The 23198-nt window shown below is 33.8% G+C and overlaps 1 protein-coding gene across 3 annotated transcripts; it reads left to right on the top strand.

Annotated features, from left to right (window-relative positions):
* The first annotated feature begins 1498 nt into the window (after positions 1-1498).
* Positions 1499-22199, top strand: LOC115967798 (isoamylase 1, chloroplastic). Of its 3 annotated transcripts, none has more exons than XM_031086945.1 (18): positions 1499-1988; positions 4219-4401; positions 4654-4746; positions 5936-6091; positions 7575-7666; positions 8421-8562; positions 8650-8757; positions 10104-10189; positions 12463-12534; positions 12634-12760; positions 14587-14673; positions 16745-16837; positions 17094-17252; positions 18829-18912; positions 20032-20112; positions 20197-20279; positions 20381-20498; positions 21015-21269. In XM_031086945.1, the coding sequence occupies exons 1-18, from the start codon at positions 1620-1622 to the stop codon at positions 21060-21062; spliced, it is 2181 nt and encodes a 726-aa protein (XP_030942805.1). In that variant the 5' UTR covers positions 1499-1619; the 3' UTR covers positions 21063-21269. The 3 variants fall into 3 exon arrangements, with proteins under 3 accessions (XP_030942805.1, XP_030942804.1, XP_030942803.1); XM_031086944.1 differs by lacking the exon at positions 21015-21269 and adding an exon at positions 21276-22199 and having other exon boundaries at positions 1500-1988; positions 5939-6091; XM_031086943.1 differs by lacking the exon at positions 21015-21269 and adding an exon at positions 21276-22199 and having other exon boundaries at positions 1500-1988.
* The last annotated feature ends 999 nt before the right edge of the window (positions 22200-23198 follow it).

The following is a 23198-nucleotide window of genomic DNA, read 5'->3' as shown; positions in this document are numbered from 1 at the left end:
AAGAGGGTAGAGTATTCTATTTCCCACAACCCACGAAAGAAAACCCACAAGCCAAAAAATAACATTGTTATTTTTTGGAACAACAAAAAAACAACACTCCTTCGTGAAGAAGGGACCACATTCTACTACCTAAGAGAAGTCAAAGAAACTTAAACTAAAACTTTATTCCCTTCTTTTTTCCATTTTTAAGTTTGAAATGTTCACTAATTAAAAAAATGAAGTATTTCAAACAAAACTCCATATTGTCAAGAGAAGGGAAACTCGCGAAACAACTAGACATTATTGGCCAATGTAGGATTGGGATCCGGTGCAATTGCTAGATGCAATTGCACTGTGCAATTCACCCAAATCCCTCACTTTTTTTTTTTTTTTTTTTTTTTTTTTTTTACTTTTTTATCTTTACTTTTTTACTTTTCCTCATTTTTTATATTTAATGGTTGAGATTTAAAGTTACTTTTTGCAACTTTATATTTCAACCATCTATATCAATTGCATAACCATCAATCAACAAATAAAAAGTACAAAAAAATCAAGAACTACTAGTGGTCCCATCCAGGGGCAAAGCAGTGTTGAAGGGTGGAGGGCCATGGCCCCCCCCAAAATTTTGAATTTTTTTTTAAAAAAATATATATATATATATATATATAATTATTTTAATGTTTTCAAAATTTAGTCTATAAAAATAAGAGTTGCCCCCCCAAATATTTGAATTAGTCCAATGATGCTCTTAAAAAAAAAAATTTGTCTAATAGTTAAAAAGATATAACTTTATTTTTCACAATTCTATTTTTTATTGTAAAATATGCTCTTATATCTGTTAAATATTTGATAAAAATTGGCATCAAACATGTTTGAATCTATCATTTTTAACCTGTTATGTGGCGATTAACAAGTCATTAACTCATTAAAAAAATCTTGTTACTAAAACTATACATGAAATGTGTCTTTAGTTGCCACATAATAGGTTAGAGCAAGATAACTTTAAATATGTTTGGAGATTAATTTATTCTTCTAAGTTTTGGATCATTCATGTTTTTGAAAATTTCATTATTTCAATTGAAAGAATTTTTACTTACTTTAATATAAAATTTGATAATTTGTATTTAAAATAAAACTTTCTAAGAATTTCACTATAAAAATGGACAAAATGAATTTCATTTTATAAAAGAACACCATCAAACATAATTTTGATTGAAAATACTTAGCTCTTTATTTTTTGGTTGGGTGTGAGTATGTATATAAAAGTTGTCTTGTTAAATATAATAGGGTCGTAACTTGACCCAATCAAAAATTTCTGGTCCGCTCCCGTCCCATCAATTTTGGTAGAAAGCGCCAAGAAGAAAAATCAAATATCAATAGCTCTCTCACTCAAAACGAGCTGTTGCACCAGATCTTACTTGCATAACCATCGATCAACAAATAAAAAGTACAAAAAATCAAGTGGTCCCATCAATTTAGGTAGAAAGCGCCAAGGAGAAAGAGGTATAATAATCAAATAATAATCAATAGCTCTCTCACTCACGAGCTCCATAGACTTGAGATCAGATGTGACTTGTGAGATGCCTATGCCTCTATACCCGTCTCACTCTCACTCTCACTTTCACTGAGCTTCAAACCAAATGGGGCTAACAGCTCAGTTTGCTTCACGCTTACTATCATGTACCCCTAAACTTCTCAACAATCCTCTCGAAACTTCTCGACGATTGGTATTAAGTACTACTACTACTCTCCGAAACCGAAAGAGAAGCGGTCCCGGTCCTCCTCGATTGAAGATCGTGAATGCGACGAGAGAAAGTGGTGGTGGAGCCGAGGTCGACACTGCCGTGGCGGTGAAGGAGAAGCCGAAATCGGAGCGGTTCGAGGTGTATAGGGGTTCTCCGACGCCATTTGGTGCCACCGCTCGCGACGGCGGTGTCAATTTCGCTATCTTCTCTGCCAATGCCGTCTCCGCCACTCTCTGCTTGATCTCTCTCTCCGATTTACACGAAGTGAGTGACTTCGCTTTCTTTTCTTTTCTTTTTCTCTTTTTAGTGATCAATGTATTTTTACTTTGTAAATGTTGTTTAGGACTTTGAATTTGAATTTGAGTATGTTATTTTGTGATACAATTTCTATTCATTCAGTAACTTTAGGGGCAATGTTTTTTCACAACAAATTTTACAACTTTGTGAAAGTTATAATTGATTCTCCTCTGGCTCCACCACTGAAACCATTTTATTCTTTTTTTTTTTTTTTTTTTTGTAAAAAAGTGAATGCTAGATGACAAAAGTAAAGTTAGTGATGGGACCAATTGAAAACTTTGCCAACTTAATTGTTGTGAAAAATTAATTTTGGTGGTCAATATATTCTACATCGCAAATGGGGTTTTAGGGGAGTATGTTATTTTGTAATACTAATGCTGTTTCTAAGTAACTAATGCTGAAGGGAATTTTTAGTTCAAATGGTGATGGGTGCTTAATCTTATATAAGCTCTAGTGCACTTCACGGATTCGTAATAAACTAATCAGAGAAGTCTCTTGCATTCTTTTTCGTGTTGTTCTGTTCAATCATACGTCAACTATATGTTATCTATACTATTATTTAAGCGGCTTCCCATATTTGGATTCCTTATTTTTTTAGTTCAAAAATACCCCAACACCCCCTATATTTAAGTAGAGACAAAACTAAAGGATAATCTGGTAGAAATGCAACTCTAACTTCTACTAAAATATTACCTAAAAAATAGGATCACTCTCCTGTTAATTTTTAAATTACTTTATCCATTTATAAATTAGATTCACAAAATAAAAATTATATATATAAAATAAAAACATAGAATCTTTTTTTTGCTAAAAAAGCACTCTCCTGTTAAATTCACAGAATAAAAATTATATATATAATAAAAACACTGAGTTTTTCTTCTTTATTTTGCTAAAATTCCCTCATCGCACGCGCAAAGCGCGTGTGATGAGGCTAGTTTCCTTAATTGACATGTCATTTATTACTACCTCTACTAATGTTATTTTAGATCTTTCTCTACCTTTTTTTTCACTCATTCAACTTGAATCAACTCACTATTCCTCATTAGTGCATTAATCGCTCTCCTTTGGACATGATCAAACCACCTTAAGCGAGTCTCCCTCAACTTATCTTTAGTAGGGCCACCCCTATCTTTGAGGGAATTTCGTCATTTTGATCCTATATTTCTTTGAATTTTCACTTTCCATCTTAACATTCTCATTTTAACTACACTCATTTTATGAACATGTTGTTTCTTAACAGCCCAACATTTAGTATATCAATCTTATGAAATTTTCCCTTTAACTACATAGATACTCTATGATCACATTATACTCTTGATTTGCCTCTCCACTTCACCCACTCACCTTTTATCCTATGATTCATATTCTCTTTAATTTCTCAACTCTTATGAATTATTGCTCAAAGATATTGAAAGCTCTTGCTCTTCTCAACCATCAAGTCTTACAACACTTATTGGCTCTACTTTTAATTATAGGTGGTTGAACTTATTTGGAAAGAAAGTTTGACAATAGGATATATTATTCCTCAAAAAATGGATTAGGACTCATTGATCCTTTTGAGGGAAAAGTAGGCCTTATTAGTAAATTTCCTGATCCTAATTACAATAATTTTCAATACACGTGCCTCGTGAACATGAGGATAAACTGCTTAGCCCGTCAAGGGGGAAAAGCTCCTAGATTACCCGGTAACTGGTTCTGGTGGGTGGGGTTAGTTGTCTGTAAGAGTTTGATTAACAGTGAGGATTGTTATACAGTATGCTCTACGACGTGCAACTAATCTGAGTGAAGTTCTTCTATGTCATAAAAAATAATAATAATAATAATAATTTCCAATACACATATTACTATAAGAACTAAAAGCTCAAGAGATTGTCAAAAGAAAAAATATCTATTTGACAAGATTTCTTCCCACGTCTATGAATTTCATTGGACCATTATGGATGTATGTGCTACTTGATGAAATATGTGAATTGTTGTATATCTTGGAAACCGATGGTTTTTATGGCCTTCTTATTCTTATGCCAAGGAGTTGTTGCATGTTGTAATTAGCAGAGATATTTCATGAGTTTTGAGGCTTACAAGATCAGCTGTTTGAATTAATGATACTCTTTTAAGAGTCATTGATCAAACTTATGAGTCTTTAAGTCTCATAGTTGTTGGAGCATGTATAACTAATTTTAGCCATTTACCTCTGCAGAATAAAGTGGCTGAGCAAATCTCACTTGATCCATCGACTAATAAGACAGGTGATGTCTGGCATGTATTCCTGAAAGGAGACTTCAAAGACATGCTTTATGGCTACAAATTTGATGGAAAATTTTCCCCAGACGAAGGGCTTTACTATGATTTTTCTCGGATTCTATTGGATCCTTATGCAAAAGTTAGTGGCCTGCATGAGTTATTTACATTGTTGTACCCTTTATGTTTCTTTTTTTACTCCTAAATACATTTAATATGTACTTATTAACTATTTTTTCTATGACCAAAATATTTCACTCCTTTGACTGCTAAGTTTGGTAGATCATTTGCTTCCTATGTCTAGATGGTATAATTTATGCATGGCTCTTTTTTTGGAAATCCAGGTTTTGCTTCTAAAATGCAATGGACTCTGATTTCCTTTTCATTTGTATAGGCTGTTATAAGCAGAGGGGAGTTTGGTGCTTTAGGAGCTGATGGTAATTGCTGGCCCCAAATGGCCTGCACGGTACCTTCTTTTGATGATGAGGTAGTACTTACTGCATTTACTTCAATAACTGTGGGATTTTTTATTTATTATTATTACTTTCTAATTTTATTAATGTTTTATATAATTATATTACTATTAAGGAGCTAAAGGTTAGATGTAAATAGGTTTGTCTTATGATACAGTCAAACATGTGTCACTTTGTTGTCACAAAATCTCTGCCTAGATTTTTAAGAATTTTTTTTTTCAATGATTTTTGTAACAATGTTTTTCATTGTTCTTGTTCAATATGAAGATACTGGGGTTTACCCCCTGAAAAACATGCTTATTACTTTTCATGACCAATACGACTTGTGATGACAATGATAATGGTCCTATGCTTAGTGAGGGTGATGATTATATATTTTTTAGGATTGCATTGCTTTTGTTTGGCATTGAAATCAAAACTGAACATTCTAGTGCATTTGGCCTTTGCCTTTTGGGTATAGTGTGATTCAATCATGCTCCTTTTTTTTTTTTTTTTTGATAGGTAAGAATAATTTTATTAAAACGAGACTACTTCATGAAAAAGCCACGAAGTTTCCTAAAGAATTACAAATGGAAAAAATATCTACATATGAATTGACTCTATGAAAGATTGAACATAGTTACCGTCTGTGAGACTCGACACAAAAGACCACTCATAAAGAGAACTAATAAAAGATGCTAGCAATTGAGTTGACGTGAACTCTACATCTTCAAAAGAATGTCGATTTCTTTCCTTCCATATAGTCCACAGCAAACATAAAGGAACAAGATTCCATTTATCTAAAAGAAGATTCGGTCCCCAATTTCACCACCCACATAATAAATCATGAACCTTCTCTGGTAATACCCACTGAATCCCAAACGTCCTAAGTACAAAGCTCCACAACTCAAAAGCCCACACTACAATGTCTTCAACCATGCACTTCATGTCTTCATTTTGATTGCGGCCATCAAAAATCATGATATTGTATATTTTGTAAAGCACAAGAGAATTATATAAAATATTAAATTTAAAGCAAACCCTAGGAGTTGATTCCTAGGTTATATCCCTTGGTTTTATTCTTGTTTTGTTTCCCAAATACAAGTCCCTCTCTTAGAGATTATTGTCCTGTATCATTCAACCAATCTAAAGTTTCTTTTTCTATTTATATCATTGTTAAGCTTTGTTCTGAAATTAATGATCGTTTCTTCCTGTGCTTGTTAGCAGTTTGATTGGGAAGGAGATTTGCCTTTGAAGTATCCACAGAGAGATCTTATTATATATGAAATGCATGTGCGAGGATTTACAAGGCATGAATCTAGTAGGACTGAGTTCCCTGGTACATACCTTGGTGTTGTGGAGAAGCTTCATCACTTAAAGGTATAATTTAGAGAACCAAAACAAATCTCTGAGGCTTTTTAGATAACTATATTAAATTAATTGAATAGTATATGCACTTAAAGTTCAAAAATATTATTCATGCTAACAGTCTTATTTTGTAGTCTGATGGCTAGTGTAAAATTTACTCACCCTTTTAAGAATGGATTAGTATGTTATTTCTATAATTGCCGTTTGAAAGACTGAAGAAAAAGGGATATTATATTCATTAGTGATTATTTATCATTAAATGAAATCTCCACAATGATCTTGGTCTCATTCTCATAAGTCTTTTATGAAGATCCAATCTTAATGTCAAACTAAATGTGGATCAGGAGGAGTTATTATCTAATCTTTTTAAGAGATATTGTCGCCTCTTTGGCAAATTTAACTATCCTACCATTACTCACCTAGATAATTGATATATCTTTAGCATTTAGTGTTGTGAGTCAGTATGTGGCAGCTCATTGTCTTCCACGTTGAGAGGTCATTCTTAGATGCTAAGGTATCTTAACGCACATCCAAGTTGTGGTCTTTGGTATAGAACTAACGGTCACTTACGAGTAGAACCATTTACAAATTCAAATTGGGCTGGAATATCCTTAAGACAGGTCTATTATTGGATATTGCATTTTTCTAAACAGAAACTTAATTACTTGGAAAAGTAAGAAGTAGAATGTTGTCTCTGGATCTAGTGTAGGGGTGGAGTACAGGGCAATGGCACATACGTCAGGTGAACTTATGTGGATTAAGCTCCTACTTGAGGAAATAAGGTTTGATGTGAAATTTCCGATGGCTATGTGACAATCAACTAGTGATTCATATTGCCTTTAATCCTGTGTTTCATAAGTGGACTAAGCATATAGAGGTGGATTCTCATCTTGTTTGAGAAAGAGTGGAAATTGGTGTAATTGCTACTTCAATTCTCTACGGGAGCTCAAGTGCCTCATATGTTTACCAAAGCTTTGTGCAAGATACGTTTGGATTTGTTATGTAACATGCAGTTTGAGGGGGAGTGTTATGAGTTTGTATCAAGTTAGAGGCAAAATAGTTTTATCATTGCAATTGCCTACATGTGAATAATTTTAACCTGTGTTAGGGAATTAATTTTTAGGCCCAAAACACACTTCCTGAAACAACAAATTGCATTAAATCTCTGACACAATTTTTTTAAAAGTGTAGGTTATAAATATGATGGAGATAAAAAAATTAATAGATACATAAGTATTAAAATTATACCTATAAAAAAAAGTACTAAAATTATATATATTTAACTTATTGTCTGACATCAGCTTTTAATGAGGAAGATTTTGTAGTTGTAATATGTAGTTCATTACAATTAGAATGATGCTTGAGTAATATCTTACAACAACATGATATATGTAATCATCTGATAACGGCTGCAATGATTTGTTGAAGTTATCATAAAAAAAATGTATGATCATACACTGCTAAATGTCCTCAAGAGGTATTGTTTATCTTTCAGGAACTTGGAGTAAATTGTATAGAGTTAATGCCATGTCATGAGTTCAATGAATTGGAGTATTCCAGCTACAACTCTGTCTTGGGTGACCACAAGTACAATGCCTCAACCTAAATTTTTTTTATTAAATATTGCAATGATGTTCTAAATTTCATTTAGTAACTTTTTCTTTCGGGCTATGCAACATTTTATTAATTAGTGTTTGTAGCCAACTACTGAATGACATGCCACAATCTGCAGTTTGTATCACATGCCTAATATGAGTGCCACATAGTCACTGACATGTCACATCTCAATTGATTGGGGACTAGGGACCTGGGTCCCCTTTTATGGTCCAGGACTCTAACCTCATACTTGGGGTTGTCCCCTTAAAAATTTAGATACCTTTGGATTGGATGAGAAATGTTCCATGAGTCCTAGGATGCTCTACGTGGTGGGGACTGGTGGTTGATTGTGACACAGGACCATCACTTTCGGATTGCTTGGAAGGAAGGGGTTTACTGTTCACAGCCAATTAACAGCGCTTGGACCTCTCTTGTCTTCCTTCTTTGCAACCACTGATCATCTTAATTCTGTCCTTTGTCATTCAACCTTTGAACTGTGTTGAAGAATTTAAGAAATAGTGACACATTACTACTCCCCCTCCCAGAAAAAGTAAAGAGAATAAAATTTGCATCTATATAACAATGAAAAGAATTTCTATTTCACAGCATCTTTAATTTGACTCCCCTCAAAATGAGGTAAAAAGAACAAAATTTGTTATTTCTGAAATTATGATATAATTTGACAAACAGCATGTTGGCACATTTTAGTCATATAATTTATAATGCAATATCATTTCTTGTACAGGGTTAACTTTTGGGGATATTCAACTGTAAATTACTTTTCACCCATGGCAAAATATTCTTCTTCTGGTGTGCGTAACTGTGGCCGTGATGCAATATATGAATTCAAGCTTCTTATTAGAGAAGCACATAAACAAGGAATCGAGGTGGCAATTAATTGCAATATGGTTAAGCATTTAGTTTCTTTCTTTCCTTTTTTTGGTGAGGTTTAAATTCCAAATCTACTTAAGCAGGTGATCATGGACGTGGTTTTCAATCACACAGCTGAAGGGAACGAAAATGGCCCTCTTTTGTCTTTTAGAGGTGTTGATAATAGTGTCTATTACATGCTTGCACCTAAGGTATTTTTTTGAAATTTACAATTTGTATGCGCTGTTCTGTATAAATAATGAAAACTTTTGGAGAATGTTAATAATACTCACTGCTCCTCCATAGACTTTTCTCTTCTTCTTTTTTGGGAGAGAAGCACACATAATTCTAATATTGGAAAGTTTCTCACTTTTGCAGTTTGTTCAAATATTATGGTCATTGAATTTATTAGATGACAAAGTCTAGTAGACCTCCAATGTTTTCTGATTTCATGGATATATTGTACCTGCAATTTGTTTTAAGGAACTTTTGTGCATGCATCCAGCATAATCCATTGTTTCCTTGTGTATCTTTACTTCTTGGTTGATGAAATCTTTTATTATCTATCAAAAAAAGAAGAAGAAGAAGACAGTCTATTAAAACCTGTAAGTATGGTCATATAATGTATAACTAATGAAAAAGGTTATTCAATTTTTAAGAACGGAAACCTGTAAACCAATCTAATATCTTTCCTTTTATGAGGTTGACCGGAGAATAACTAGACATATATGTTGTATGCAAAGAAGTTGTCTAGCTTGTGGACTCCTTCCCATGTTAATAAATAGAGTTGTTTTTTAAGAAATTGAAATGGTAAAGTAATATGTATCTTATATAGGTGTGTATATCTATGATATATGTAGCACAAAGTGAATGGAAAGAAAATGATGATATGCTTCTAAGGAAATGACATACATGCAATTGCTTCTCTTAAATTGGACTGATTTGTTAATTTGGAATTCTTTTTACTAGTGTCATCAAATTTTCTCTGTTTTGTTGGGGAAGCAGAACATGAAGGCTCCCATTTTATGCCTGCTAGGTTTTTTTAGTTAATCTGCTTGGTGTTTTTACTAGTTTCATCAAATATGGTCCATTTCCTTTTGATTCTGTCCATTCTGGCCCATTCAGGTTTTGATCAATATCCTTGCTCTTACTTTCTTCTCCTTCCTTTTTTTTTACTTTTCTGCTTAAGAATTTTTAAACTTTCTTTTTTTTGCATTTTTTTTCTTTTATTTCCATGTGTATGAAATTATACATTAATCTCATAGCTGCTATCAATTTGAAACAAACCACCAGATTAATTCACTTGTGTTACATTTCAATCCAAATAAATAAATTAGCCACCTATAGACACAAGTTTGACCATGTTGGTGCTTGAACATCTTATGATCGTGTGCAGTATTGGTTTACAAGTGTTCGAGTGAGGGTTCCATGGCCCAATATGTTTTAAGCTAGCTTTAGTTTACAACATTGCAAATTCTTTATTTCATTTTTCTAATTCAGTCTTCCTCATTTGATATCCCTTGAGATTATTTATTGTGACTCTTTAATGGTTTTACAGGGAGAGTTCTATAATTATTCTGGATGTGGTAACACATTCAATTGCAACAATCCTGTTGTACGTCAATTTATAGTGGACTGCTTAAGGTAGATTTATCAGAATTTTTTATAAAAGATATTTCATCCTATGTTATTTCCTGACATTTCCCGCTTTACCTAGAAAAAGTTTTGATAAATTCTTGTTTGAATATTCTAAATGGTAGTTTATTATGTATATTGACTTCTTTAGGGATATACATATCAATATTTGACAGACTCAAAATATTTATTCATAAAGACATATAAGAGAAACTATAGAAATTATAATAATAAAGATGCGTAACAACAAGCATTCTTTTACTAAAATATCTTGTCTCTTCAGTTTGATTTTTGCATAATAAAAAACTTCTTTTGGGTTTTAAAGTCACAGGTTGAATGCATGTTGAGATTTTCTAGTTACACTTGGAAGACATGGCAGCAAAACTAACCATAATTCATATGGCTGAGGTGATATTATTGAATACGGTTGTATTACAGAAATTAAATGTTAATTAGAGCCATGAATGGACAACTCCTTGGAAACTAGAATGTGCCTTTATGATATGATTTTATATCCGTCATTTGCATGAGTTGAATCATATAGTTTGGAAGTTCAGTGTTTGGTGAGATGAAAAAGGGGGAGAAGTATGAAGAGAGAAAGGTAATATAGGTTGTCCTTCTCATACCCTGAATCAATCATCTCCTTGGTTTGGAGGTCCTGAAAGATAAAGAAGTAGAAGAAAAAAAAACTTCCCATTTCAAGGCTTTAGTCAATTGACTACCAAAAAGCAGTTTAAAAGGAAAACTAAGGACATATAGCCTAGATGGTAAAGATAATGAATTGGAAGTTTGAAGAGAACATTTCCCAAGCACCAGCCAAGAGTAATTGTCAGCTAAAACAATTTGGTGTTGGTGTTGAACATGAGTCAAATTAGGAAAGAAAGATAATATACCAGATATATGTTTGTTAGCAGTTAGCACTAGAGTCAATGACCCAAGAAGGTGGGGAATCAACCTGGCAAAGGACGAATTAGGTGTTTTTTTTTACGTGTGGTTGTGTGGGTTTACTGTTAGGAGAATTTGTGAAGATAAGGTTTAGAATTGTCGAAGAAAGAGAGATGAGGTTTTGATAGGAATAAAAATTAGTTTGATGAGTTATTTGGTGGCTATTTGGTAGAAGGAATAATGTGGAAATTTGGGTTTTGATAGGTAAAAGAAAGGGCTTGATTTAAGGTTGTAAGGAAGAAGAAAAAGAGAAGTTTTATGACTTTCAGAGGTTGTATGAACAATACCCGTAAACAATACCACAAGAAAGAGAAGAAGAGGAAGAAAAGAGAGAAGAGAAAGGAGAAAAGAACATTCAAAGGCCAACATGCCTCAATGCTTAAAATTCTCAATAAGTTTACCAATCAACCCTAACTCTTTTGAATGCATTGAGCATAAATATATATAAAGACGCTTTCTTGTATAAGTAGTATTAGGATTCCTAGTTTGACTACTAAACTAAAAGACCAATAAAAGACTAAATTGGACTCAAAGAAAATAAAACCTAAGACACTTAGGATCTCATAGATAATTATAGACTCAATTAAACTAACACAATATCCTTAATTCTTGAATAGGTAAATAGCAAAGTAATAGTAAATCAATCTTTCCTGGCTGCATCACAACCACACATGCAGCACTACCTGAATAACTTAATGTAGCAGTGGAAGAAGAACAAAGTGCAGTGCACAATTGCTGAATGAGATTGCTAGGCTGAATTGTTAGTGCATCACAAGAACCAGAACTAGGAGTTGCACCCAAGAGTAAAAGTAGATAGTTTTGTCAATGACCTGATGCATATAATCGATCTTGCTATATTTAACCCAATAATAAGGCTCAATATGATTGGTACATCCACAATGATCACACTTCCTATCACCTCACCCGCCAATACAACAACCTCCACAAAAAAAGGGCCTCCATGATCACCATCAAAAACATCATGAGAACTATTTCAGTCTCCACCACTAGGAAATAAAGTAGAAGAATCTAAGGAAGTGACTTTAGTTTGTCAATGCTTTTGATTGTTTGGTAGATTAGTGATAACATTGTGCTATTTGCTATATGCTTGAATCTTTTGCAATTTCATGTATATTTATTGGTTTTATTCCCTCTCTTCTATCTCTGTCTCAGGTAATGAAGGTGTATGTTACACACACTTCACTTTTTAGTTTCCGTTATTAGTTTGCCCATATTCTATAGTTTTGACTTTGTTTCAATTTTGTATTTTTGAGTTGCAATCTGTTATATTACTGTCATATGGAATTGAAGGTCTTCATTTCTATTTTCTGTAACAGATATTGGGTAACAGAGATGCATGTTGATGGATTTCGCTTTGATCTTGCCTCTATCATGACCAGGGGCAGCAGGTTATGTGCTAAAACTATCTTACCTAGCTCAATTCAAACTGGGGGTTGATGTTTTTCCCCTTTTTTTAATAAATAATTTCATTCCTTCTTTCTCTACAGTCTCTGGGATGCAGTTAATGTTTATGGGAATTCAATTGAAGGTGACTGGATGACGACTGGCTCCCCTCTCAGCAGCCCTCCATTGATTGACATGATAAGTAACGATCCAATACTTCATGGAGTCAAGGTTTTTACTGTAGATTCCTTCCTTATTCTCCCCTGTAAATCTTAATCTCTTTTTCTCAAGGCTTTCATCTCTCAAAAGTCTAAGTACATCAAAGAGCAGTGTGAAAATGATCTGACCTGTTTAATAACATTATATTAACACAAAACCAAAATATTAGACAAATACTGATTCAATTTCCATATGCCTATGAGGAGAAATGAATTTGCACATCTCCTTTGAATTTTGATGGCATGGAGAAGCTCCAAATAATCTGCCTATATCATTTGGCATAGATTCTATTATGAGACAATTCAACATGTAAGCTTGTTAATTTGGCCCCTTTCCTAATGGTTTAGGTTTTTGGGATAATTGGTTAGCCTTGACTAACCGAGAAGCTATTTGGTTCAAGCTTTGCTACTCTTGTTTCTTCTCTTCTGATGGAATGTGCAAGGCCTGCATTCTCTTTAGGCCCATTCTTTGTTTAGGATTGTTAGTGGGCATGCACGTTGGGGAGAAGGGGGGGGGGGAGGAAGAGTGTTTGGTTTAATCTTAATATATTTTTTTGATAGGTAATATAAGAATTATTATTGATGAAAATGGAAAAAGAAACATACAATGTGTTCATGAGAATGAACACGGCAAAGCACAAAACAAAATCCCACAGAAAACAATCAAGAGACTAAACTAAGAGAAGAAAAAAACTGAACAATAGAAGAACATTTTGTAAAACCCCAGCACCGAGACCAATCAAAAAGACTTCTCTGGCACAGGCCTATTAACTCAACCAAAGACTTCTTAGAATCTTCAAAGTACCAACGATTACGCTCCATCCATACAGTCCACATCAAACATCCTGGGATTAAATTCCAAATATCTGAATCATGTTTCCCAAGCCAATGATTCCAACAAAATAATAATTCCACCACAGAGCTAGGCAAGACCCATTGAATACCAAAAGCCTGAAGCATAAAAACCCATAAAGAATTTGCCACATGACAGTGAATAAGGAGATGATCCACAGACTTTTGGTATATACAGGATTAAATTCAAATTGCATCTAAGGTAACTATTGTCAATATTACTCTACTTAATAACTCATTATTTGAGAAATTTGATAATCTCACTGATAGATTACATGGTCTCCTATGCCTTTCATGCACAACAAATATCAAGATTATCAAAATATTAAGAACAATCTCATCTATAAAATGTCTAAAATTTTAGTTTGTTAGTTTTCAAAAAAAAAAAAAATATTGATTTTATTGATTAGGTTGAAAATTTTATCCAAATAATGATAAAAAAAATGGACATGTGTGGAAACTATGAAGATAATATTTAACCCGACGGTGTGACTGTCAAAATCTAAATCCAATTACAAGTTATTGACTAGTTGACATAGGACGGCCTTTGTATTCTTCAGTTTATGACTGACTGTGTAATACAGGTTGCTGCTAATTAGCTTTTACACTAGAAAGATGAATTATTACCTAGCAAAGTGCCCTGGGGAAAAATGTCCACACACCACTCCAAAGGCCTTAAACATTGCTGCTTTTAGATGTATTAATTTCTTTGGATTTATTTTCTTCTGGGCAGAATCTTAAATGTATCCATTTTTTATTTCATTTTAATTCTTATAATGTTTAAAATCTAGTTTTCTTTATCTAACATTTGTTGTATGTCTAGCCTCTGAATTTTTGCTGTAATGCAGTGTATCTAACTTTTCTTTATTTTATTGCGCAAGATCTTTCTCTGGTTTCAACTATTGATTAGCGGTTATTCTTAGCTGTGTATCTGCCAAATTGTCAAAAGGATTACAACTAAATTTATTCTATGCCTATTTCAAATAGCTTATTGCTGAAGCATGGGATACGGGTGGCCTATACCAAGTTGGCACATTTCCTCACTGGGGTATTTGGTCAGAATGGAATGGGAAGGTCAGAGCTGATATTCAACTATTGTATTCTTCATTCCAGTTAAATTTTTTTGACAAATATACTGTACAACATGCAAAATGTAAGCGTCCCATTATACTCCATCTGCTCTCTCTCTCTCTCTCTCTCTACCCCCCCCCCCCCTTCCCCCTTATTTTAAAAACCACTTGGTGCACAATCCTAAACTTGTGAACACTAAGGTAGAAAGGTCATACAAGTAAACCTTGGTTGTAACTTGCATGTACTAGTTTTCTTTTTCTTTTGCCTTTTCCTCGTTCTATTTGTTCCACATGTAATTTGCAAAGATGTATGCTGATTAGTGACTAATCTGCTTGTTAATCAACTACACAACAATCCACTTTTGTCAACTGCTCCATTATAAAGAACCTTTGCTTGGATTGCGTATGTGAACTAGAACCTGGAATTCATCCTACATCTATTTGAATTTCTGGAAGGGCTTCACAAAATTATTGTTGCTTACAATTTTGTTCACGCATCTTCAAGTATAGGGCTTGTAATATACACGCAGGTTAGGTGGTCAAATATGGTGCCCTGATCATAATACTGTAGATTTGACAATAGTTTTCCTCAGCAACTTCCAAGCAATTTGTCTTCTCAAAGGCTTTATAATCCATGCCCAGATTTTCAATTTTTTTGGTATTGGCTTTGATGTAGGATAAATTGGGAAATTTGTAGGCTTAGAATTAGGAGGAATTATGGACTTCGGGGTTAGAGCTTTTAAAGAGAAGCATTAGTATTCAAGAATGACTAGGGTTTTAGTAGGGAAGTGGACCATCCAAGGCACATTAGCATGGCGTACTTCTCCTATTCAAACCAAGGTTTGAAACCAAACTTTTCCTCAAGAGGATAGATGGGGCAATTGAGGTGAGCTCCAATATAGATCCAACTTTCTATTCAATCATGGTATTTGGGACATTTTGTGAACAGTGCACGTCTATCGTATAGTAGTGTGAATAGTATTGGTGAAACAGTGAGAATATCAAAAAGAGGAGAAAGAGAGGAGACAAAAAGTAAAAGAGTAAAATAAGACCCGTGTGCCTCAATACTCATAACACAAATGTTTTTTTGATAAGTTAACACAATATTTTTATTAATCAAATCTATCATATTGGAGTACAATGGCACTTATTTTTTGATAGGTAATAACACTTTTATTGAAAGAAATGAACACTTTGAGCATGGAAAAAATACACATAGTTCAAGAACTAAAGCTAGCAGATTGTAGGAAATCAGAAATAGAAATATAATGCGCAAAACCCCAAATACGAGCCCACTGAAACATAGTACAAAGGACAATGACACTCTTATATCTTGATCTTAACTCTTCCTAATAGTAGAATAGAACTCTTACTTTGACTAGTAAACCAAATCCTAATTGAATTGGACCAAAGCCCTCACACATAAAAATGCATAAACTAAATAAGACTTACCTATTAATAAATAAAGCCCAAGGCCCAACTGACAATTATAAAATTATGAAAATACCCTTGACCCTAGAAAAATCAAACAAAACATAATATAAAATGCTAATAACCTTCCTATCAGAAAATGCTCATAACCTACTAAACTACTATAGACAATTATTCTTCGGCTTTGCCTTAATCCTAGGCTTCTAAAAAGGATTTTTTTTTTCTCTAGCCATGCAATGGTTGCACCATTAGGCTTTTCAAATTTTTTTAAGACTAAGCACCAATGAGCTCTATTAACTCAAATCGCACTATGTGCGTGTATATATATATAGACTAAGCTAACTTTTCAAAATCAATAGATCTCATAACAGTCGTTGATAGGTTAAAAATGGACAATTTTGGTGTTCAGTGTTTAAGCCTCTCTGAGTTTTGAGATATAATCTCAATCCTATTTCTACCTCCAGTTGTTTGACCTTCTATTGTCCCTTTCCTCCCAGGCCATTGACATCTGTACACAGTGCAGTTCTGATTGCTATTTTTCATATAACCTTCTTGGAAACCATACTTAAGTTTTTACATACATTTACCATCATTTTGCATAATGTGTGGGTGAGATTTGATATGTATTTTCTTGTCATTCTCAGTATCGTGACACAGTGCGGCAGTTTATTAAGGGCACAGGTGGCTTTTCTGGGGCTTTCGCTGAATGCCTTTGTGGGAGCCCTAATCTATACCGGGTATTGCTGTTGTTGTTGTATTTCTTTCATTCTATATCTATGAAAATCCTTTTTATTTCATTAAATTGAAAATTTACAATGTTCCTTTTCAATTGTAATGTTTGATTTCTGTGTTAATAAACCATTTTGGAGCGATACCCAAATATATATATATATAAAAAACAGAAGTGCGATAAAATTCTATGATGTAATATGTAAAATCATCTATGCTAAATGATTTTCTTGAGCAGCTTCCCTTACTATTTCCATGATCCAGGAAGGAGGAAGGAAACCGTGGAACAGTATCAACTTTGTATGTGCACATGATGGTTTTACTTTGGCTGATTTAGTGACCTATAACAACAAACATAACTTAGCAAATGGGGAGGATAACAAGGATGGAGAGAATCATAATAATAGCTGGAACTGCGGACAGGTAAAATTTTTATTTGCACATGTGCTCTGATTTCTGCATTTGGACTTTGCTTAATGGCTTAATGCTTGGTGTTACTCTGTGTGAAAAGATCACTTACATTAATGTTGGTATATGGGATTCAAGGTTTCCACAATGGTGACCTCTTAAGGCCCAAAGTTTGATAATAAAAAATTAATATAAAAAAATTTTGACACAGCTTTGTGCTGACATATAATCAACAAGCATGTGGATCAATTTGTCTTCAATAGGAATAAGGATAGTAACATGGTTGTTCCCTGGTTACTCTACCATTTATGCTACACTCACTATAATTCCTCAGATTTTATATATGTTCGATAAGATTTAAGTTTTTCCTTTGGATGAATCTCCTCTTTTTTTTTTTTTGGCTGTGCATATATCTGTTTTCATGATTGTTCGGATCTTGACATCTTAACATAAATGTTCAGTTGCATTGATGCAGCATGGCCTTGGAATCCTTGGAGTGATATCTGTTGTGTAAAGAAAAATTCAGTGATATGATAGTAATAAATTACTGGCCAAATGAATAATATTAATGGTAATGGGGGTTATAATTTCTAAATGAGAAGAGAAAAGAGAATAATATTACACTTTTTTACCACTTACTACTTACCATATGTTCATGCAAGGGCTATTTTGCAAGTTTCAAACTGATTTTGCAAATTGCGAGTGTATTCTGTGTTGTTAGGAATCCGTTGGCTATTTTTAAATCACTGAGTATTTGATATATGTATGTGTATACACACACACACACACACACACACTATCACTTGAATGTTCCTGAGAAATATGATTAAGTTTCTCGTTGGTGTTACAATGCCATTAGTCCCTCTAGCAAGATATCCCACAATTCATGATTTTTGCTGTTTCTGGACTCTGAAAGGAGATCACTGCTTTATTGGACAGGATATCAGATGTCCTTGGCAAGAGTAAAGATAATATGAATGTAGTTTCCACTGACTTTAGTGATACCATGATCAGGCTTCTAACAATGTATGTTGTGGGACCATAATATTTAATTACTCATTATTACTAATGTTCACATGCATGTTGTGAATCTTGACCCCAGGACCTCACCCTCCACCTGTTCTTGTAGGGGGAGGAAGTGCTTTCACTTTAATGAGAGAAGTCAATAAGCATTTGTGCTTAAGAGAATATTGTTTATAATCTAGTTTGGATGTGTATGTTGAGATTTCCGAAGAGTGCTTACTTTAATGAGAGAAGCTAATAAGCATTTGTGCTCAAGAGAATATTGTTTATAATGTAGTTTGGACTTGTATTTTGAGATTTCCAAAGGGCCTTTATTTTAAAGAGGAAAGTTAATAAGCATTTATGCTATAGAATAAAACATCAATTTAGTACTTCACATCAAAGAATCTAAGAGTATTTTAGTTGTGCAGGCATCTGCTTTTGCAAATATCTTCTGAAAGGTTTCTGTAACTGTCACATTAATGTACTTGATACTACAACATTCTATTCATTGAGTTGTAAGTTCTGTTGGATATACTATTACTTGTAGATGCAAGTTTTCTTTCCGTTTCTGAAAACAATTATTCAGGAGGGAGAGTTAGCTCGCACTTCTGTGAAGAAATTGAGGAAAAGACAAATGCGGAATTTCTTTCTCTGCCTCATGGTTTCTCAAGTAAGGTTCAATTTGTGTAGCCCATTCTGTATTCATAAGTATGTATTTACCTAACTGATAAATGAGTAGCATATGTTACTAGATTGTATTTTCTTGATTATTTGCCCTAAGAAACCTACTTTGTGCCACATTCTACAGTTTCTTAAAGATAGGTACTCCAAACATCATTCTTTGTTAAACTTGCCAAGAGCTTCTTGGCAGAGTGGCACTATGGGGAAAGCTCCGATTTGAAACCCTGGGGCAAGGTCCCCTCAACTTATTAAAAAATAAAAATAAACAAACAAACTTGCTAACTTTCAACTTAAGGGTATTATTCAAGTCAATATATTTAACCAAAAAAAATCAAGTCATCATGCTCTGGTGTTGATTATCATTTAGTGGAGTTCTCACCTTCGGGAAAGGTTGGATGAACAAGTTATGATCATGGTTGTTGGATCACTAATCTGCGTGTGGTTCACCAAGTTTCTTAGACTTACAAACATGACATTAGAGATTGCAGGTTGTTTAGATGTCCCATGCATATTTGGTAATATTTTGTTTTACATATCTTTTGAAATGATTCATTTGTTTCTCATAACATATTTCTATTGGCCAGAAATTCTTATAACATTTTAAATGAGTTTTTCTGGTTGTGAATGTCCCTTAGGAACCTAAGACATGCACAAACAAGTCTGTGTAGACATGATTTGAGAACCCAAATTTGAATATTTCAGTTGGCATTATGTACCTTGTGGGCAGAAATCCTGATATTTGCATGTATAGCATCAAAATTGTTATATTGGGTAGGAAAAGAATGTTGAGCAATAACTAAAAAGAAAAGCATTAAAAAAATGAAAAGCCTGAAATGAGGTGATTAAAATTTGCTTGGAATTAGAATATAATAAATTGGGAATGCAAGAGTGATTCAAACGTTGTAAAGAGTTCAAAATTTGATATGTTCAAACTATGCATAAAATGATCTAATGTATTGCCCAATTACCGTTTCTTCTATATTAGACGTAAATATACCTTGCACATTAGCTACAACTTGTGGGGCTGACCTAAAGCAATTTCTGCACAAATGGTGCTCAAAATGCACTAATCCCCAATCTTTTCTTTCTTTGATTTTTATTTAACCAGGGTGTTCCAATGATATATATGGGTGATGAATACGGTCACACTAAAGGAGGAAACAACAACACATATTGCCATGATAACTACGTAATCCTCTACAACTTGATGATCTCTGCATTCAATCAAGTCCATTTGCGGAATGTTTAATGATTTCAGCTATAAATGTTGCAGATGAATTACTTTCAGTGGGATAAGAAAGAGGAGTCTTCGTCAGACTTTTTCAGATTTTGCTGCCTTATGACTAAATTCCGCCAGTAAGTACTGCTTTATATCATTGACTTTGCTTTAAGTAGTTAGCTTTCTGATTGAGCTTTTTTTTTATCTCACTCAATCAATGTAAGTAATGATCTTGCAGTGAATGTGAGTCACTTGGCTTGAATGACTTTCCAACAGCAGAGAAGCTACAGTGGCATGGTCATACTCCTGGGATGCCAGACTGGTCTGAAACCAGCCGTTTTGTGGCCTTTACACTGGTATGCTTTCTTGTCAACTTCCATGTCATATTGTTACCATAACAGCAATACTTTCTCATCTGGAATATTAGTTCTGCTAACAGGATCATTGTTTGAGATCCGAGTACCAAGTATAACTAGCTCCATTGAATGCAAAACAGATTCTCATTTTCAATTAACTGAGCTTAGTTTACCAAACTGGGTCAAAATCAGAAGATAACTTCATTTTAAGTGGGCTCTATGGAAGGGTCAAGTTTGTAGTTTGAAGTGCTCTGGGATATAACATGTTGCTTATGGGGGTTCCCTAGCATTATCATAAGTACATTTTACATGATAGTTTGTCAACCAATTCTCTTTTTGGTTCCAGATTTCTGTAGATTTGGGTTCTCGACTATATCCTATTAGCAATTTTTTATATGCTTTAAGTCATTTATTTCACTTTCCAGTAATATTTTATCTTCACACTTCCATACATGGACTAAGTGCTCATATATTACACTTTCTCATCTGTTTTTTTTTTTTTTTCTTTGGCTGGAGATTATGAGGCATATAGTCCTTCATAGAGGAACTTCTCACTCAAATTAATTGCCAACATTTACCATAATTGGGTAGGACAAAGAAAAAGACTTTATGGCATCTGTTGTTTCCATCGAAGTTAATACTTTGCTCTTGACACCTCTCATACAAATCCTCTGAGATTTAGTCCCAATTTGCTATGTCACTGTCTTGCTTTGAGACTCTATGATGAAATTATATTCAACTGAGATGCATTCTCATGAGGTATGAAATTGAACCCAGATTGACTCAGTGAAGGGAGAAATCTACGTTGCTTTCAATACCAGTCATTTACCTGTTATAATTACACTGCCAGAGCGGCCTGGATTCAGATGGGAGCCCTTGGTGGACACCAGCAAGCCCACACCATATGACTTCCTCACGATTGACCTTCCAGGAAGAGAAATTGCATATGATCAGTATGCTCACTTCCTGGATGCCAACCTGTACCCCATGCTCAGCTATTCTTCAATCATCCTCATACTCTCTCCAGAAGAAAGTTCTTAGATCAAAATCCCATGCAACGATGTGTGGCTCAAAACTCAACAGCCTCAAAAATGGATTGCCTCGACATCAAGTTATAGGAAAACATTATTTCAACTCCCTATTTGTTGCTTCCACATCATCCTTACTCGCAGGTGTAGGTCCCACACACCTGTGATTTGGCAATAAATATCTCATAAGCCCACTTCATGGAGCGGACACAGGAGATTTCTTCTCATGATTTGGATTTGTACTGATTTTGCTCATCGTCCTCATAGGTCTCACACCTGTGAATGAGGGTGGTGTGGAAGCAATGAAATGGAGAATTGAAAGTGTTACCCCGTTATATATGCCTAAATCCTTAAATTATAGTCTTGGGGCCTGAAGCAGACTGTTGAGGCAGTAGATACATATTTTATTATTATAGGGATTGCATATAAAAAGAATGGAGAGGAGACTGAAATCACACCGAAAATGAGAATATGTACTAGTGGTAAAGACATGATTGTAGTGTTTTCCCTTTTTTCTTTTTTTCTTTTTTTTTTCTTTTTTTTTTTATACAGACTTGTGTGTGTCGCTTAGATGCTACGCATTTGTATTATAATGTTATAGGGATGGTTTTGATGGAAATCATCTTGTACTTCTTGTATGTCTCCATTATGAATAAGTAGCTTACTAGTAGAACACATCTTTACGTGAGAGTGACAAATGAGGGCCAAGTCAGTTGTAAATAAGAGAAGCATCGTCTATATACTTCTATAGTATACAAAAAATAGTTATGGATTGATGTATGTGTGAGTTCAATGGCGAATTTGTATACCATTTATTTCTACACTGTCAAGTCACTTGACAGTTATGGACGTTGGTTTTACATATCTTTGAGGAGCAAGTTCAGATTAGAGCATGATATCTTCCCATCCTTGTCTTGTCTTGTCTTCTCTTTGAGGTGGGAAAAATCCGTGCAGGGCGGAGGAATTTGGCTTCAACAATGATGTAAAAGAGATAAATAAAAAAAATTAAAAAAAGGGTTGGGGAGGCAATTGACTTGTGAGTGTGTGCGCGCTTAAGAGATAGAAGCAAATTTTCTGTAAAAAAAATAATAATAATAATAAATAAAATAAATAAATAAAATAAATAAATAAAAATTTATAAAAGAAGATATGTATAAAAAAGATTCAATTGTCAATATAAATAATTAAATTATTTATTAAATTATATATAGTATATATATATATATATATTTATATGGATTTGGACTAGGCAAGACAAGACAAGGAGAGTAGATGTGTAAATCCCATCACTACCCCGATCACTTCTTTGAGGTGAAGGATACTTGCATAGGCTGTAAATGAACTAAGTTGTAAACCACTTGAGCTCGACTAGGGAAAATTCTTGATTATATTCTTTTATTTATCAAACAAATCAAGCTCAAGCCAAAGTTTTGGCTTGACTATTAAACAAGTCGAGCTCAAACATAAATAAATAATGTGTTTGTGAACAAGCAAGTAAATATGAGGCTTAATTTAACTATATATAATTTTGTGTATCTTGTCTTAAAATATAATGATATTGACTTTAGATTAGAGTGTGTAAGTATAGGTTCATATAATATCAAATTATTATTTAGAGTTTAATGATAATATATTATGTCCATTTATAGTAAAAAAAATCATTGATTTGTGA

The sequence above is a fragment of the Quercus lobata genome, chromosome 11, assembly GCF_001633185.2.
Source record: "Quercus lobata isolate SW786 chromosome 11, ValleyOak3.0 Primary Assembly, whole genome shotgun sequence".
NCBI lineage: Eukaryota > Viridiplantae > Streptophyta > Magnoliopsida > Fagales > Fagaceae > Quercus > Quercus lobata.
Note: the sequence above shows the minus strand (reverse complement) of the source record. Positions and strands in the feature narration are given on the sequence as shown.

Excerpts from the sequence above, each read along its gene's own strand:
- LOC115967798 (XM_031086943.1), top strand. The coding sequence starts at position 1,620 with ATGGGGCTAACAGCTCAGTTTGCTTCACGCTTACTATCATGTACCCCT. Across the intron at positions 12,761-14,586 it reads CAATACTTCATGGAGTCAAG|CTTATTGCTGAAGCATGGGA; the intron begins GTTTTTACTGTA and ends TATTTCAAATAG. Across the intron at positions 20,113-20,196 it reads CATATTGCCATGATAACTAC|ATGAATTACTTTCAGTGGGA; the intron begins GTAATCCTCTAC and ends TAAATGTTGCAG.